Here is a 19109-nt window from a genome sequence, read left to right as displayed (position 1 = left end):
CCTTAACCTTGAGTTGTGTGATTCCGCAGTTTTCTTGGAAAAGACATGGATTTCTTCAATTAAAATCATTGGATGTGTTTGTGAACAGCTGGTAATCAAATATGACAAGGGAGCGTGCTACTTTAAAGAGGACTTTTATATAAATATATTTAATTACGAATATGATAAATATATAATACGGTGAGACTATGGTATCGATATTTTGGACCCTTTAAGTTCAAAATAGGGTAATTTCACAGTAATACGTGACTGTTTAAGACCTGCTTTTTGATTCTGATTCTTTAAAATTTTACTTTTGTCCTATAATAAGAACAGTACATGGCAAAAATACAAAAATACAGAAAAACCTCCAAAAAACAAAGCCAAAAATCCAAGTAATGCTATGAAACAAACATAATCATTATCCATGTTTTATTACATTAACTTCTAGTCTTATATACACACATCTATGTGTGTATATATACACATATCTACATATTTTAATAAAAATAAAATCACATTGTATGTGAATTTTTCTAAGTTTTTTTTTTACTTATGTATTTTGAATTATTTTCCTTTTTCTGTAAATATGCTTTGTATCCTTTTTAATGACATTACAATTTCATCACAATTGCTTTCATCAATACACTACTGGACATATACATTCTTTTTGTTTATTTGGTAACAGAAAAGTTTTTGTAATAGCTATCTCCATAGTAAAATGTTGTATGTAGATATTTTCTCATAGAACATTTTCGTATGTGGAATTTTGAGTTTAAAGCCTTTGAAAAACTTTAAGCCCTTGGACAAGCATTGATAATATAGTCACCAAAAAGGTGCTCCATTTTGCATTACTACCAGTAGTGTTTGAGAGTTTTGTCTTCTTCTCTGATAAACAGTGGAAATTGTTATTTACAAAATCCTTCCAGTTAGATAGGTGTCCAAGTGCATATCCTGAACCTTTTGCAGCTGAAATGGCCAATTGCATTTGTTCTTTGGGAACTTGCTATTATCTCCTTTGCCACTTTTCCTACCAGAGTGTTAATGCTTATAGATGCTGAGAGCCATTTGTGGGTCTCACATGTGTTGTGCTGTTGTCCCAGAGCCAAATCTCTTGGAGAAAGAATGACCACTTTAAATTAACTTAACTATGCCACATTCTTGTTCAATTAAATTAAACAGGTATTTATTGAGTGTCTATTAAGTGCCAGGCACTGTGCTTGATGGTTGGCATACAGTTTTGGAAAATGACACTGACCTGGCTCTCAGCGAACAGACAGTCTAGTGAGGGAAGGAAAACAAGTCTAAGGCAATTTAAATTCTCCAATAGAGAAATAAGCAGTAGAAGCTTTGGAAGCACTAAAAAGGGGGCCAAACTGTCTCAGGTAGTTGTAGATGGCTTCCTGGAGGAAGGGATGATTTCACTGAGCCTCAGAGGATGAATAGCAGTTGGGCAGACATGGAAGTATTTGTGTGTGTGTGTGTGTGTGTGTGTGTGTGTGATGGAATAGTACTAGCAAAGTGTTATTGCATCGTTAATGCAGTAGCACTAACAAAGGTCAAGGAGAGCAAGGTAAATGGAATTGCATACACAACATGCGTGGCTGGAGCTCACAGGGAGAGAGGTCGGAAAGGGGTTGAATTGGTTATCAGGAGATGAGGCAGAAGAGTAAGAAGCAGCTAGATTATCCAGCACCTTATATTCTGTACTAGGCAACATGCAACTTTTTCTGAGGTTTTAGGCTTGCCATTGATAATTTTCAAGCAGTGGAGTGATGAAATCAGATTTATTCTCTGGAAAGGGTCTTCTGGCTCTAAAGTAAGGCATGACTTTGGGGGCAAAGGCAGAGCATTACTGGAGTCTGAGAGTTTAGGAGACTCTTGAGAATGGGGCTTAAAGTAAGATGGTAGCGATGTGAACGTGGATAAGTGGACAGATTAGAGAGATAACAGGGAGAAAGTGAATGGTTAATATTTGCTGAGCAGAATGAGGAGAGAGGAGTCAAAGATGGCACTTATATATTTGGGGTGGATGGAGGTGTCTTCAATGAGTTTGGGAACGAAGAAGAGGAACAAGTTTCTTTGAGGATGAAGCCATTTGGAGAATTCAGTTTTGGATCTGTTATGCTCTTGGTGGCGATCATATGTCAAAGTGGAAGTATCTTGTTGGATATGTGGATCTGAAGCTCGATAGAGTTTTCAAGGAAAATACAGAGTTTTGGAGTTATTAACACATATAAAAGAACTGAAATATGGGAGTAGATGATAGTTTCAAAGAAGAGTATACAGAATGAGAAGAAAAGAGGGGTCAGGATGGAAAGCTGAGGATTTCCAATATTTAAGGGGTGGAAAGAAGTAGACTGAGATGGAGCATTTAAAGAAAGAAAAAACTTTGTCACGGAAGGCCTTTTAAGGAGAATGGAATGTTTATCAGTGCCAAGTGGTATCGCTTAATCATAAGATAAGGATTTTGGACTTAGCAGCAAGAGATATCTTGACCTAGTTTAGAGCCATTTCAATGGAGGTGGATGCCAGATTCTAAAGAGGTAAATGGGAGATGAGAAAATGATGGCTATAAATGCAGATATCTCTGTTTAAAATATTGATTGTAAAGAGATGAGAGAGATGGGGTGGTCGCTGAAAGATCAGATGGCTCTGGGAGGAGGCAGAGAGGGAGAGGCTGCTGATGTAGGAGACAAAGGAACACCTGAAATGAGGGGGGAGAAATGGTTGGTGTCTGGGAGTCAGGAGCACTCATTCTTCTGAGTCAGGAAGAGAGATTCCGCACCTTTTGTGGCAGGATGAGTAAATAAGCATAGTATAAATGGGTGTGGTGGCCAGGACTTGAGGGATTTTCCATGTGATGATTTCTATTTTGTCTGTGCTGTAAGAGGCAAGATTTTCTGCTGGGTGTTAGAAGAGAGGTGGTCAGATGGGAGGTTTGGATGGGAGGTTTTAGTTGCTGCTATGGAGAATAGGAAAGGGAGCTGAACAGAGATGGATAAGAAGATGCCCAGGCAGCACTGAGGGTCCTGTTGAGCCTGGAGCTGACAATTTTAGTTGACCTTATATCTGTGCAAGGCTTTATGACTTTTTTTCCCTCTAGCCGAGAGGACAGACTTCAGGTTTGGGATTTTTTCCAGTTGACTGTGACAGAAGATTGATGGGGCAAGCTATTCGAGGGCAAAGCAATTGCATGGTTGAAGTGAAATTAACCATGGGTTCAAGGCTGGGCAGGGAGAGGATGATGACAGGAGGGGGGCTGAAAGACCAGGAGAATGGAGATGGGTCAAGGGCTTGGAGGTTGGGGAAAAGTTAAAGGATTGGTGTAGTGCAAATAAATGCATAGGAGAGCTGAAATGGAAAGACATTGCAGTCGGAAGCGGAGATTTGGAATTTAAGTTTTCAGAATTGTACCATTTTCAGAAAAGGGTCATGTTCAACGTATGTGACTGGTCTGACATGGACAACGACCAGTCAGAGTAAACCACACTCAGTCATCCTGCTGTGTGCCTTTTGATTCCCGAATGTGAGTATGGGGTAGAGCTGAGGAAGAATGAAGAGTTTGAACAGTGGACAACGCATTCCCATGAATATTGAATTTTTTCCAGATGTGACTGGAGAATGAAAAGGAAAACCATGAGCTTGCTACCAGTATCACCAATAAATGAGAGGAGTAACCCTTGTCCATACCGTGCCGAGGTAATGTGGGCTGGGTAACTGTGATAGAGAAGGGAAGTTCCATAGTCAGGTGAGGCTGCTGTAACAGAACACCACATGCTGGGTGGCTTATAAACAACAGAAATTCATTTCTCACAGTTTTGGAAGCTCCAAGTCCAAGATCAAGGCACTTGGAAGATTTGGTATCTGGTGAGGGGTTGCTTCCTAGTTCATAGATGGCCATCTTCTTCTCATTGTGTCCTCATATGGTGGAAGGAGCAAGGAAGCTGTCGCAGGTCTCTTTTATAAGGGCACTCATCCCATTCATGGAGGCTCCACCCTCATGACCTAATCACCTCTCAGAGGTTATACCTCTTAAAACTATTACCTTTTGGGGTTAGGATTTCAGCATATGAATTTTGTGGGGGTGGCGAAGGGGACACAAATATTTAGACCTTAGCAGCCTAACCCTCAACTAGTCAGAATCTTTATAGAACAGGAGCAGAGTCACACTCTGAAGCAGTGTTGGAAGAAAGGCAGGTGGGTCCCACTTTCCAACCTTGCAATTTGGGAGAATAGGCAAAGATTTGGGAAGATTGCAAGGAACAATGTGCTTTGAGGAACCAGGTTTCAGTTAAGACAAGAAACTGGAGGGGATATTAAAAGAGAGAAAGACAGGGTGAAGATACAGTAGACTGTATTTAACTTGGAATGGGCAGGGTTTGGAAGGAGGAGAGCAGTTGACTCAGGAAGGAAAGACATAAAGCAATATGAAAATGTCCAGATAGGAAGATGCTAGATGTCAGAGAGGCTTAGATCTTGAGTGATGTCTTTGAATGACCAGGATATAAGGCATGGAGTGATTAACAAACTGCCAGATTTCCACTTAATGACTCCCAGCAGTCTCCTGATGGATAGGGAGTGGGGAGGGTCGGAGCTCAGGCCAGCGTGGAAAGAGCGAGCTGTGGCCTGGAATGACTGTGCTTCCAAGAAATCCCAAGACAGGTGAGCAGACTGTCACTGGGACTGATTCCAAGATTTTGACCAAATGTTGGAAACACCCACAGTCCCTTGTGGGACAGAGACTGTATCTGGTTTTCCTACAGCAGAGTGCACCTGCAGTGTGATTTAATTGTGTTAGAGTTGAGGATGGCATTCTATCCTCAACTGGAAGCCACAGTCCCCTTAGTGCAGAGTGGGGAGCAGAGACGCATTTAATTGGCCAGCAAGGGTCTGAATTAGCACTCAACTTAGCCTGCTGCGTGCTGCCTCCAGGTACAGTGTCAAATAACACATAAGTCCTCAGAAAATACTAATCCAATAATTGGACTTCAATTAGTCATTTGCAAAGTGGAGTGATGTGCATTGCTCTCCATATTTTACAGTAGAGTGGTAGGGTGGGCTCAGCCAGTGTCTCATTCTGGTCCTCAAATTCTTCCTTGGGGGTGGAAGAAAATCAGAGGACCACGGGGGAGACAGTTTATGGCACAGCTTGAGTATAGAGAAGAAAAATTAGTGAACTGACGGGTATTATAAAAATAATTCCAGGACAAAATAGCTAAGGATACACAAAAGCATGATGTAGTTTGAATTGCAGGTGGTCATACTCTTTCCATGTTCCAGCTCTCCAGTACGATGCCTTGCACAGACTTAGCAAATATCTAAACACATTTGTTGATGAGTGTTTTGTTGGTCAGGTTATCAGGAAAAAGGAACAGCAAATGTATACTTTTATCAAAGCTAGTGCTCGAAAGATATACAACTATGTGGTGTTACAAGCTGGCAGACTTAAGGGTACCCACATAGCACCTGGAACTAATTTCTCCACTCAGCATGGCGACATGCCCTCCACTCTCCAGAATATCCTGCTATTCTGCTGGGTCTTCAGCATCCTACTGGAGAAAGAGTCATGGATTAGTTGTTGGTAGTCAAAAGCCGCCCTCTCTCCCTTTGTTCCTTCCTCCCTCCCTCCCTCCCTCCCTCCATTCCTTCCTTCCTCCCTCCCTTCCTTCCTCCCTCCCTTCCTTCCTTCCCTCCTTCCTTCCTTCCTTCTTTTCTTCTTTCCTTCCCCCTTTCCTTCCTTCCTCCTTTCCTTCCTCCCTTCCTTCCTTCCTCCTTTCCTTCCTCCCTTCCTTCCTTCCTCCCTCCCTCTCTTCCTTCCTCCCTCCCTTTATTCCCTCCTTCCTTCCTTCCTTCTTTTCTTCTTTCCTTCCTTCCTTTCCCTACTCACTAATGCTTAGCGCATGCTGGCTTTGTGTTAAGCACCGGGAATACAAAGATGACAAGTCCTCTCTTTGCTCCCAGCCTTCAGCACAATTTGCTACAAGCTTGGGTACACTGGGAAGGCTTCCCAGGTGATACGGATTTTGGTGAATGAAAATAAGTTTGAGGAGAAGAATATTCATCAGCTGGAATGGTAGGTGCAAAGGTAATATGTGAATGTAATGAGGCAGAAAAGGTCATGGCATCTTTTGGGGAAGAATGAGAAGTTAGCATTAACAAAATGCAGGCTGGAAGGAAGGGTCCAGATTTTCAAAGGCTTAAATTTGAAGTCAAGATGCTTGATGTTTCCCCTCTAGGCGGAGGGGAGCTACTAAAGCAAGGAAGTGAGATAATTGTATTTGTTCTTTAGCAACATCCTTGTGTGGCTGTGTGGCGGTCTCTAGGATTGAAGAGTTGATTCAATTATGTCCAAACTCTGGGACCTCGTCGTTCAGATTATCTTTTGTGGAGCATCAGCTTTATTATCAGCATCGCCTGGGAGCATGTTAGAAATGCAGATTCTTCGGCCTCACCCAGAGGTACTGAATCATTTAAACGGAATTCCCAGGTGATTTGTACGCACAGTAAATCAGAAGCCACACTGATAGATCTTAAGGCGCTCAGGTAAGACCCATGGGAGGAATGACCTGACTTTTTCCTTCTCTTGTAGCACAGATTCACAAACCATGCCATGATCTTTTTATGCCCGTTTTTGAAAAGGCTGATAGAAATATTTAAAGCGTATTTCAATAGTTCAAGAAATTCTATCCTTTTAAGCCATGGCTTTTGGAAACATTTTTGTCACGGCTGTAAATGTATGAATGGGTCCAGGGAGGTACACACAAGAGGCAATTCTGTCTGTGCTATTTTATTTCTTAAGCCTGGTGATGGGATGCATTTCTGGTAGGTAGTAATAAGTTATCATTCAGATTCATGAAGTCTTGATTAAGCAGTAGCACTGAGTGATCGACAGAAGGAAAAAGAGCAAGAACCTTCATCCAAAATGGTACCCGAGACTCATGTCGGGGGTAGGAGAACCTAAAGTCGATTTAATACAATTTGTGTATATGGTAATAGTTACGTGTGTTGAGTGCTCAACAAATGTTATTTTGGGGATGCTTGTTATATGCTAGACACTGTTTTAAGTGCTTTATATACAACTCGTTAAATGCTCGTGATTGCTCTAGGTGGTGGGAGCTATTATTTATCTTGATTTCATTGGGATATTGCCATAGATGAAAAAATCAAGGTGTGACGATGTCAGACACTTGGCCCAAGGCCACAGAGGAAATTGGGAAACTAGAACTTGAACTTGGTTCCTGGAAATCCCAGGTCTAAGTTCTTAAACACTCAACTATAGTGTAGTGTACAGCCTCTCTGCATAAACAGATACTTATAGAAGATGATTAAGGATAAAGGATCATAATGAAATAAATGTACTCTTTCCTCGGCCAAGTTAGAGAAAAGCAAATGCAATGCATTTTTGGCCTCAGAGGGACAATTCTTGTAGTATTTGTTAGCGTCTGGTGTATATCTGAACTTGGGAAAATGAGATTTGGAGCTAGAAATGAATGATATTGAGAAACATGTTCCCATTTGAATTTAAGATATGGAGAAAATCCACTATTTAAAAAAAAAAACACTATGCAAGACCTCTCCTTGAAACAACTACACAAGTGCCCGTTTTCTGTGCTTGGAATCTTCCTTCAAGACCAGTTACAAGTCATTCTGCTGTGAATCGTCTCCCCGTTTTCCGAGATGGGGAGTCCTCTTCTTTTGTCCTCATCCCCTCTACTTGTGATGATAAGGGCTGACACTGTTACATTACGGTGTACTGAACATGTTGTATGCACTTCACTTATTTTATCTCCTTCTAACAGCCCTGTGGATAGTTATCACTCTGCTCATTTTACAGGGGAAGAAACTGATATATTTTGAGGTTAAGTAACTTATCTTGACATCATGCCGTTAGTAAATGGCAGAGCCAGGATTCAAAATTTGAAAGTCAGACCCCGGAGCTGGAGCCTCATCACCACAGAGCTATCTGCCTCCCTTGCCACACTGATTTCCCTCTTCCGACTCTTTCTAAATTACTTATTTTGAGTATTGAGGGTATCCTGCCACCTGGGTGATTTTCCAGTGCTGGGAATGCACTGATGAACAGAGATTCTTCCCGTCTGGGCAAAGGGTGGAGGGCAACGTCTTCTAGAAAGTGGGAACAGCATAAATAAAGGCGTGGAGGGAAGAGAGGGTATTGTCCTTCCCAGAACTCCTTCCTGGATGGAGCTTAGAGTTCACAGAACAGAAGGAATGGGGAGTCTTGAGGCTGGAGAGCTAAGCAGTGTCAGAGCACAAAGCTTCTAGGGTTGTAAGGAGTTTGGGTTGCAATTTTACTGCAAGGGTAATGGAAGCCACTGAATGGCTGTAAGGAAATTTGGAAAATGTTGATTTACACTATATTCATTTACATATTGGTGCTTAATTAGTGACTTTAAAGAAACTAATGAGCCATTAACTTCATGTTCAGAAAGTCTCATTCCAGAAGTTTTTAAAGAATAACAATGAAAGACATTGGGGGAAAAAACCCAATAAAACGTAACACTTTATTATTTTTTATCTCAGAAGGAATTCACCAAAGGCTTCATATTATGCTATGGCATCTTTAATTATAAAAATAAGCAAATAAAATAACTTGCATCTGTCATTACCATGATATGTTTCATAACTTTTATATGCACATGGAGCTTAAAAATGTAATTTAACAATAAATAATGACATATACCAGATATGCTCACTGTTTATTCCAGTACTCAGCCAAAAACCTAAATATCATTTAAATTATAAATACATAATGCAAATATAATGGCACAAAAATGTCTAAAGTGCAACCAAATCACAATAGAAGAATCATGCAAACTGGTCTAGGTCAGCCCCCGAATCACTCTGTGCAGCAAACACAAGACGAAGCTTTGGAAGTTGAAGGGGAAGTTGGAGGGAGGAGGATGGGGAAAAAAGATGCAAACACTAGCAACATTGTGAGAACTGCTTCTTTCCATATGTGTAGATATATGTATTGTAGATACATATATAAATATTATTGTGGGAAGAAAAGAGGGGTACCACGGTTTGAAGAGGTCACAGCAGAAAAAAAAAAGAGAGAGAGAGAGAATCTACTGGACGGAAGTAAGAGAGAATTTTGCTAGAAATACTCGTGAACTACTTGTCGCATTGGGGTCCTGGCTTAGTGGGTTTGCAAAATGGAAAAAGACACACACTTTGATAGCTTTTCTGGTTTGGAGAAGCCAGCCTTGCCTGGGGGTGAGGGATGGGCGAGGGAGGGACAGGAGAAGTCAACTTAGAGTATGCTCTACCTGATTTCCAAGAGGCTAAGGCAGTGTCCATATGTTTGGGGACCTGGAGATGGGACAGTTCTGAGTATAAAAATGCTCTTAACAATCTGATGTCAGCACGCTCAGAGGCTGTGTGGGGACAAAGGCAGCAACGCCTGTTCTGCTGCTGGGTCTGCTGCATTTGCTCTTGGTCCTTGAGCAGCACGTTATTGGTTTTAAAGGCTTTGTGGTAAAGTTGTATTGCTTTTCATTTTTTCTGGAGATGTGCCCGCCCTCCTCCCACCAGGATCCCTATCACTCGATTTGGTCAAATCTTGAGTTTAGCCTAGTGAGAGTCAAGCACCAATGGTTTCTACCTAAGCGAGTTTGGAGTGGCCCTTGCAGTCCTACCCCTCCTCCCTCTTCCTCTCTCGACATTGACCTTTGGTGGGCAGTGATGCTCCTAAGGGACTGTTGGGTTCAAGGACAGTAACCCTGAGAAACTGCTGTTGTTCATAGATAGGTTAGTCATTTGGCTTTGGTGGTCGCCATCTTGTAAACATCACGGCAGAAACGATCAAATCGCCAGCTTTTTTCTTTTTCCCTCTCTTTCATTTTTTTTTTTTCATTTTTTTCTTTTTTCTTTTTTTGCAATCCTACAGAGATGGCCCAGCTGCCAGGACTACTTTGGCAGGCAGCGTGCTACAGGACAAAAATGTAAGAGGAGTCTATTAAGGCTGGACAGCCCAGGGTTATTTATATCCCCTCAGCCCCAAGTCCCCCGAACTAAAGACCCAAAGGCTGATTGACTCATTCCTGATTGAGTTACTGGAAAGTCTCCCACCCCATCATCAGGTTGCCAGGAGTTCCAGGCTCTGATGAAAGGTGGTGAGTGGAAAACTGCCACGTCCCAAGGTTTAGCAGGCCTTATCACATTCTAGGTGGTCCAAGCCCAAAGGGATGCTCTTTTTGGTTCCTGTAATTCTCAGTTGGATGTGACAGAGCTGTTGCAGGATAGGTCTAAGTCAAGAGTAGCCTCTGGGTTGAGGTGGGCTGGGAGATTAACATCTTGCCTGGGGTCCTTCAGAGAAACCTGTTGGTTTTTCCTATCTCATACAGGCCCATCTTAAGTTTTGATGTTGAATAAAACTACTTCTACCCCCTTAGTTATAAAAAAGGCCACAAGGAGCATTTATGTGGATATCTGGAAGTGAGATAGTTATTCCATTCCCAGGAAAAGAAAAATAAAGCTAAGTTACAAAACTAAATCTATATGCAATAAAGTTATTATATACTGCTTTGCTTAAGCAGAGTCCTCTGGAATTTATGTACAGTACATTAGTTTTTCACCTATTTATATTCCACAGTTAGACCTTAAGATTCTCTGGTTTTAAGACAATTGTTAAAGATACTTTTAAAGCTCTGAGCAGTTACAGTACATAGAGATGTTAGCTTTCTGTTTTTCGCTAGATGCAAGAAGATGCAGGCTCAAAGTCTGGGTGGAGAGCCAGGCTTGAGCAATTTGGTAAATGTCTTGGGAAGGAAATTAGACATTGGAGGATCAAGACCGTAAGACACTAGCTCATGAGAGATCAAAAATTCAAATATGACATTCATATTCGTCCATGGCCAGCACAGATTCATAACACGAATTCCATTTAACATCTTTATGAGTGTTTAAGACATGCATTTAAATTAAGTTGCTTCTTATCTGCTAACTCTACTGGGGCAATCATTCTAAAGGGCTCCACGTCTTCAGATTACAATGACTGGGGAGTTCCATGAATGTTCTGTGTTTGAGAGTTATTGGAGGGGAGCTGGGGAAAGACATGGCAGAGGAAAGTGACAAAAGAGGCTACGTTCTCCTGAGGAGAGGCAGAAAGATCACACATGTTCCGTTTGTGGGAATGCCATCATTGCAAAATGTCGAGAGATTGATTACAGAAGCCTAGTTTCATGCAATTTTCTTTAACGGGGATAGAAAATAGGAACTACTTAAAAAAAAAAAATCAAACCAGGCACAGTACACTCAAAGTTGGTGCGTGAACACCCTTAAAATGATAGTAGTTTGGTGAGGCTGTGACTACCTCTCCCCAGTTATGCACTCTCGTGGGAGGTGCGTTTGATGTGGGAGGGAGAGGCCACCTCACCTCGGAGGTTCCTGAGGAGGACTTTCAGCTTCTGTGGCTCGTTGGCGCGCCTCCTGTTGAAGTCAGCTCGCTGGTGTGTGTGGGCACAGTGGTCTGTCTGCAGGATGTGAAAGAGGCTGGCCATGTTGGGCCCAATTTTCTCCATCAGGCTGTCTCTGATTGTGCTGACGGTGTCCTCATCGCATTCCAGTAGGCTCCGGACAAGCCTGTTATAGTATCTGCATTGGCAAAGAGAAGATAGGCAACGGTCATTCCGTGAGCGCAAGGCCAGACCCAGCTCCAGCCAACACCCATCCCGAACGGCCCGACCAATCAAACACAAAGGGCGCACCAGCTTTGGCTTTGAACCTTTCTGCAGTGTCTTCTTAGCGTGAGTGCATGTACTTCCTGGGTGGACCGCTCAATGCAAGACAGCGCCACGTTCGTGTTTAGAGCTCAGGAGAGTGAGGCCGTACTTCGAAGAGGAGACTCATGGCGATGTCTAAAATTTGGGGGAACTGAGAATCATGGAGCTAGATGGAATTGCGGAGAAGATTTAATGACCACTCCATCATCTCGGTTTGTAGAGAAGAAACTAAGGTGGGAGAACTGAATGCCTTGTCCGAGGTGACACAATGGGCTAGTGGTTGAAGCAGGACTTAGTCAAACAGTGAGCAACACTTGTCCCATTTTAATCGTCATTAATATGTCTACTGACATATTAGTCACATGAAGGTGGGCACTTGCAGTTGTTTTGATGCCTCTCTGCCATTTTCCTTTGTCTTGGGGGGGTGTGTGCAGGTGTATGTCCCTATGAGTACGCATTCTGACTGCACTTCTATTTTTCAAGGAGATCTGTCTTCAGTGTCATGTATTTTTCTACTCAATCTAAGTTCCCTCTCATACACTCGGCTAGCCTCTCTGAAAATACTGCCTGGCCCCCTTTTCAGTCTTCCTGTAGAGGTATCTTTGCAGTCAGAGGGCCAAATGCCAGGGGATGGGGTATTTAAATGGAAAGACTGGTGATCCTTAATGTTTCATGCTTCAGTAATTCCAAGAAGCCTCTCCCACTGCTCTAGCTTTTGCTGGCCTCCTCATTTTGGGGATGTTTTTATAGATATTTGATTACTATCACACAGGTCAGCGTTTGACAATCCATTGATGCTTTTGTTTTCCTGATGAGACTGTAAACTTATCGAAGGCAGGATGTGTGTCCTTATTCTTTGCATCCTTCATGGACCTGTGTCATGAGGCTATACTGCCCACTCACTATTGATTTGTTGATTTATTTTGTGGCCACTGAGGAAATGCAGCTTTCAAAATAGAGTTCTCTCCAGTAAGTCACAATTCCCCAAAGAAAAATTATCTGTAGATCTTCTGGTTAAGTTTTACCAAAAAAAAAAAAAAAAAGCCTTGTGGATAACACTACCTTCATCTTTGGAGCAAGTTCTTTAAGTATCCTGAACACTGCAGCTAAATGTTATGCTCAGAAAGGATTAAACTGTCTAATGTTTAATGCATATAAATTGCTCGTCCTATTCTTTGGGAAGACTGGTTAGGCACTTTCCAATGTGAGGTGGGATGCATTTGCTCCATCGTGAGCCTGCAGTTGTCAAAACCCACGAGCTCTGTGTTCACTAATTGGAGACTCTCCTGACGACGGTGATCTGCAGTATTTATGTGGAGAGACCCTTTGGTCAGAGGAGCCCGAGGACCGCTGGGCCACAAGATCTTCCATGAAAAGAAACCTGTTTATTTTTAACTCACCTCACAGAGGACAGGATCAAACATCTTTCCAGAATAACTTAACCCCCTAGAGAGGTCCTTTCAAGGATGGACAGTTAATGGAGTGGAGTGTGATGCTGACGCCCAGCCACCCGCCTTCTGTGAGGGAGCACGCGAAGCTGGGGACGGAGGGAACAATGCTGAGTCTGGATCCTGGACACAGTCCTGGCTCTACCCTTCCCGGGAGGGAGGATTATATCCAGCCGTTGTTAAAATTGGGATTCCCTGGCACAGGAACACATTTTCCAACCCTTCGGAATTATAGAGCACATGAATCAAAGCAGATCCCACTTGGATGGGGAAATAGGGAGAAAAATGGTTTTGGAAAAACTGAGAATAAACTCTGTACCAACAGCTTCAGACATCTGCACACACACATAAATCCCCAGGCATCTCTTAACGCCTGGACTCTGCTAGGACGTGGCTCCCTGGATCTCCGTGTCTGTTTCATAGGCTGATTAGATCCTAGAGAACAAGGTTTTCTGACCCCTTGCCTTCCTGCCCCCCAACAAGAACTTCATAACTTACAAGTGAATCTTTCTACTTCTAGAAAGAACTGTTCACACCAAATAATCTTCCAAATGGGGTGGGAAAGATAGCCTTTCCTTAGATCGACATTGAAAGCTCTCGCCTGGATGAAGAAGTCTAGCACTAAAAAGGAAACGAAGCTTCTGTAACTAGCTTCACCTCTTTGAGGCCAGACACATTCCTCTGGCCCCACTTTGTCAAAGCGCCTCCTCTCCATCTCTGAGAGCACCTGCCCTTACTCTTGCTCTCTCTGCTGGCTCTGATGAGCCACCTGTCCTTGGTGCTTCTTGAGAATGACTCCTGCCAGCCTGACTGTTCTTAGCGACTCCCCCTAAATCTACCCTTACCTTCGCTCACAGCAAGGGCAGACTAAGAGAGCCCTTGGCGTAGAAAACATCTCTGGCTCCAGCAGCAGCTCCCTCAAATGTGGGAAACCTATCAGGCTGCCTTGGTGTCAACACCGTTTGCCTGAGTGAGGAATAGGTTAACCCCATGCCTCTCCATTAAGGGCTGGACCATGGTCTTGACCTCTGGGATTGTGTGGGTTAATGAGACAGACCTTTCTTATCTCTAAGCCCCTCAGGGAGATTACTGAAGAGATTGTGTCTCCAGCAAAAGTTGACTTAGCAATTGTCATGTATTTCTTGATCACTGTCTTGGACCAAGTGTCAATGTTACTATAGCTGTTGGTGAGATGGGCTTTCTCTTTGAGGAAGGAATGTACACAGATTTAATTGTTGATTGCCAGGCGGGGCATTTTGGCATTCCATATTTGGATGCCGGCAATTTCCTACCGGTATTACTGGCTGCCATTTTCGAAGTAGAAATCAAATAGCTTGGCTCAGGGCTGCGTGAGTTCTAGGCCCGACTCTGCCACTCAAGGGCTGTGTGACCTTCAGCAGGTCAGTCCCCTCTCTGGGCCTCTGCTCTTTAATCAGTAAAATTGAGCAGTTAGTCTAGATAAACTTTATGGTCATTTACAGCTGTGACATTCTATGCTTCTAGAGATTCGATACCTCTGTTCCTCCTCAATTTAACAACAACAACAAAAAAAACAGTGCAGCTCTGTTTAAGGCCCATCTTTTGCAGGAAGGGTTACTAATTAAGAAGATTCCTTACTTTATGTTTATGGAGGGGAGTGGGGTGTGTTGCAAAGACTTGGTGTTCTGGTCACCCAGCCTGGGAGGATCTTTGAAAGCATGTGTTTCTTTCTTCCCCCTCTGAAAATCCCATCCCTGACTTCTTTTTTTTTTCTCTTTTTCTTGGTAAAGAATAAGATCAGATATTGTCCGTAGGTACTGTTTCAGCCATGCTTACCCAAATACACACACACTGCCTAGGAACGCTCTGTGTGAGGGTTTATAAATAGTCCTTTGTTTCCCTTGATCAATATTATTCTTCTGTTTCCTGTTCCCCATCCATGCCCTAGAGAGTTGAAAGCTTCGTCAGGTTTCCCGCTCTGGATCTGGATTGGTCTCAGTTCTTCCCAAGCCTCACACTGCCCAGCTGGCCTGATCAGCTTTGCCTGCTTCCCTCATGATTGAAGGTCTAGTTTGCAGATTCAGCCAGAGGGGCAGTTTGGCTACCCTGTCTCCTCCAAGAGCATTTCTGTCATGGAAAACCTCCCTGTTCTGGCTCCTGGTCCAGTCACAGGCTTTTGGATTCTCCCAGGCCCGAATCTCATGCTAGATAAGTCACAGGAAGGTGGAATGAACCTGTAACTACTTCCTTTCGCAATTCTGTGCCAATTGGCACAACTTAGCGCGTATCTCTGGTGGGACAGAGGCTGGGAAAGCAGGATGTTTCAGGAGAGCGAGGAGCTTAAATAGAGCAAATCAAGCCCAGCCTGGAGCCGGAAATCTCCAGTCCTGGGCAGGAATAATATTAGCCAGCTGAAGGGAAATAACTGGAGAAAGGTAAGAGGTGCATGGATTATTCTGGACTTCAAGAGAGGATCGTTTCCCCCACTTTCCTAAAAAGTGTGATTCCTTTATGATGAGAGAGGGAGATAATAAGACTTCTTGTGACCATTTTCTAAAAATGGTGAAAACAAGGCACTTATGGAAAGGAATAATGGCTTGATTAAAAGCTCCTATAACCTGTCTCTTCTTAGGTAAGCATCACGATTCCGGAATCTGCATATTCCCTTCTGTAGGACCGCTCCCATCATAATGGAAGATGCTACCTCAGTTGAAATAGAGGCATCAATAGCATCTCAAAACTGGTTACATGTCTTAGTACAGATCATGAATGGTCACTGGATCCTTAAAGATCTAACGCTATCATAATGACTTTGCTAACATCCACCCCCACAGGCTAGCTCACAAGCACATCCTTTGTCCCTAGCTCCTGTCAAACCTAGGAATCTTTATTTCTTTTTCTTAGGTTGAAAGGAGTCTCCAACAATCAGCCAGGTGTTTTTTTTTTTTTTTTCCTCTCTCTCTCCAGATGTAATAAGAATCTTCCTAAGAGAATATTAAGACCAAGGTCAATGTTAAAGACACAGGCCATTTGAGATAAATGCTGGATTTGATTTTCCTGTTTTGAGAAAATCAGTCGGGACCATGACAACCACTTCCAAGGAGCACAGATGAGTTTTATAAACTGACATGAGGTTCTGAAGAGCACTGATCTGTAGTTAAGAGTGAATCAGAAATTCACAAAGTTTAATGTCAGAGGCCTCAACCTTTCCCAAAGGAGGAACTACTTCCCCGTTTTCCAGCTGCACGTATGTACATGACTAACTCACTGGTAAACCCCAGAAGGACTAAGCTGTCACCACTATGTGAAGAAGGGTTACAGCACCTGGCTAGGAAATTTATCAGGTAAGTCTGATCTTTGAGAATTTGGCTGGAGAGTCAAAGAATCACAGCCCTTCAGGACTGGGAGTAGGGACATCACAGTAGCTGAATGTGACCAGTCTGGACCACTCCTGCCGTGCCGCCATGCCAGCCCTGACAGCACCTCTCTGAACTCCACCACAGACGGGGCAGCCCAGGTCTTGCCGGGAAACTTTCTAGGCCATGGAATGAGGATGCCTGTCATCTCACTTATTAAGTGTTCACTCCTGGCTGGTAAAGACGGTGGGGCAGGGCCACAGAAAGGCACGATGCTCAGATATTACCAGCTCAGTGGCTTTAGATCATTTTAGAATACAAGATGAGAACGTGACCCAGGTAGTCACCAGATCATCACTCCAGGAATTCTTGGACTAGGAGGATGGGATAACACGGACCTGGAAGGGAACATGACACTCATCTAGTCCAGCCATTTCACTTTGCACAAAGGAAACCGGAGTCCCAGCTAAGGGAGATGGCTTGCTCTGGGCTATCGAGTGAAATATCTGATTGGCCTGAGGACTGACTCAAAATACATGCAGTTTTAAAAGTCTGCATTATGACATTTGACCAAGGGTTTTCTAATGGCCAACTGTGCTGTGCAGAGTCATGATTTCAGCCAAATTTGACATCTCAAAAGCTCGTTTCCGTAAACTTCACAGTTCCCTTCAGGCTTATGGAAGGAAACCGACAAAGAAAATGCACCCAGGGATTCTGCAGATGAAGTTTTCTATTAACTGCATGGAAAGACTTTTCCTATAACAGTGAGAAAAAAAAAAAAAATCCAGGCTGCTTAAGCTGTCACAACCAATCACAAACATATTTTTTTTTCCCCTGCAAATGCTGGGAAGACTGCAAGCTAAAATAAGAGCGTGACTGTGGCAATTTAACCCCCTTTCCGTGGCTGGCTCTGCCAGCCAACCACTCCCCCCTCCCCTGCTAATTGCCAAAAAGTGGACTCATTTTGTACCTGTTGGAGAAGTGATTGGGGAGCTGGACGACTTCGGTGATGGCTTCTGGGTTGCGCTTGGCGATGCTACACACGTTCAGCTTGCTGTAACACTCCTCCTGCACCTCAGCAATCATCCTCTGGAAAGTGGAACACCTCCGAATGGCGAGGAAGACCTTGGAGGTGACCCCGTTGGCGATGCACTTTAAGCTCTCTTTGACAAATGCTTTTCCCTGCCGAGGAAGCGGGTAGGAGGAAAAGCTTTAGACACGAGACAGGACAGGGCATCGAATAGGTGGAGCTTAAAGGGGCTCGTCTTGGCACTGAGGTCACAGCCATCTGCATGTCCTTGCAATGGGAAAACTGTCTGCTGCACCCTGGATACAGAAAAAAGTCCCTACTCTCTTAGACTCCCTTGAGAATCGAGCCCCATAGAAATGAAATGAGATGAGAAACAGAGAGAAACCATAATCAAGCACCCTTCAGCCTAAAAAAAGCCATAATATGGCTTTGGACTCTCAGCACTGAGAGTTGCTAACTCAAATCACAAGCTAGTATGCTCGGTCATACAGTGAGAACTTCTTTGTTAGAAGAACGTTTTTATTTCCTCTTGAAGAGGCAAAGATTTTCTGCTCATCACCCCTCCCCTTACAAGACAGCCTCTGTCAGCATGTTACAATGGTGCATTACGTGGGTGGAGTCTTATATAGAACCTATTTCCTGGCCGAAAGTGAGTGTGTACACACATGTTGGAGATGAGAATTTAGAATGGGGAGGCTGAAAAGCCGAGAGCCGTTCCCAACAATGCTGGTTCTTAAGAACGATAGTCTAATACACTGTTAAAGACAAGCAGTCAGTGGGAGCAAGGGTCAAGGTCTTCTTACCTGAGTGTCGAATTTAGCAGCGCTGTACAGGAAGGATTTACAGATGTCGTACATCCCATCCGTGTCACAGGTGGAGTTTTCCAGGCATGCAAAAGCTCCACAGCCAACCTGCAGAGCACTATTGAGGCAGCGAATCACTTCGGCTGAAAGAGACAAATGCATCCAATCTGGGTCACACAGTGAGGGCGCTTTGGAGGAATCAAGTTGGTGGGGTGGCAAAATTCAAGGACAAGGGGTCAGAAGAACTTATCCGAGAAGTTGGGTGATGGGGCGAGCAGACAGATCCATTCAGAGCGGGGTGAGGGCGAGCAAGAGAGGGGAGAGGTAGATCCCTTTTGCTTAGAAGAACCAGAGGCCATGGAGGAGAGGGAATGTGCCTTCCCTATGAGATGCATTCTCTTGGCCTCACCATCACACACAGTGTCGGTGGCTGGAGAAGTAAGGTTGGAGTCTGCAGGGTTGCATGGCGCTCAGAAGCAGCCCTGCAGAATCAAAGGGCATCACTTGAAGCCTGAAAGCGTGGGGAGGCAGAAGTCAGGGGCTGATGGTCCAATTTAGGAGGAGGAAGGGCCAGGGAGTCCATTTGGCTTTGGAAAAATATACTCTGGACTAATCAGGATGGAATTTTAGTCTAAATGGCAGAGAAGAATTTGCCAGGGGTCCACTTGGAGACCCTTCTGATTTAGGGCTTTTAACTTACCTTCGTATTGGCAGGAAGAAATCTGATCTGTTCCTGTTCCATCTCAACCCCCCCACTATAGGACAGT

General features: G+C 43.6%; 1 protein-coding gene across 3 annotated transcripts in view; it reads right to left on the bottom strand.

Moving 5' to 3' along the window:
* Positions 1-394: 394 nt before the first annotated feature.
* The window catches only part of STC1 (stanniocalcin 1), a 20507-nt gene continuing 1792 nt past the window's right edge, over positions 395-19109 (bottom strand). The window contains exons 2-5 of one of the 3 annotated variants that reach the window (XM_074355510.1): positions 18343-18485; positions 17480-17691; positions 11381-11598; positions 395-5534 (exon numbers count right to left, since the gene is read on the bottom strand). In XM_074355510.1, coding sequence (XP_074211611.1) covers positions 5524-5534; positions 11381-11598; positions 17480-17691; positions 18343-18485 — 584 coding nt within the window. In that variant the 3' untranslated portion in view covers positions 395-5523. Of the gene's footprint in view, positions 5535-8485; positions 11599-17479; positions 17692-18342; positions 18486-19109 lie in introns of those variants that run through there. The other 2 variants (XM_074355511.1, XM_010954963.3) reach the window with 2 other exon arrangements.

Source organism: Camelus bactrianus, chromosome 31 (assembly GCF_048773025.1).
Source record: "Camelus bactrianus isolate YW-2024 breed Bactrian camel chromosome 31, ASM4877302v1, whole genome shotgun sequence".
In the NCBI taxonomy this organism is placed as follows: domain Eukaryota; kingdom Metazoa; phylum Chordata; class Mammalia; order Artiodactyla; family Camelidae; genus Camelus; species Camelus bactrianus.
This window is presented reverse-complemented; position numbering and strand designations above follow the sequence as displayed.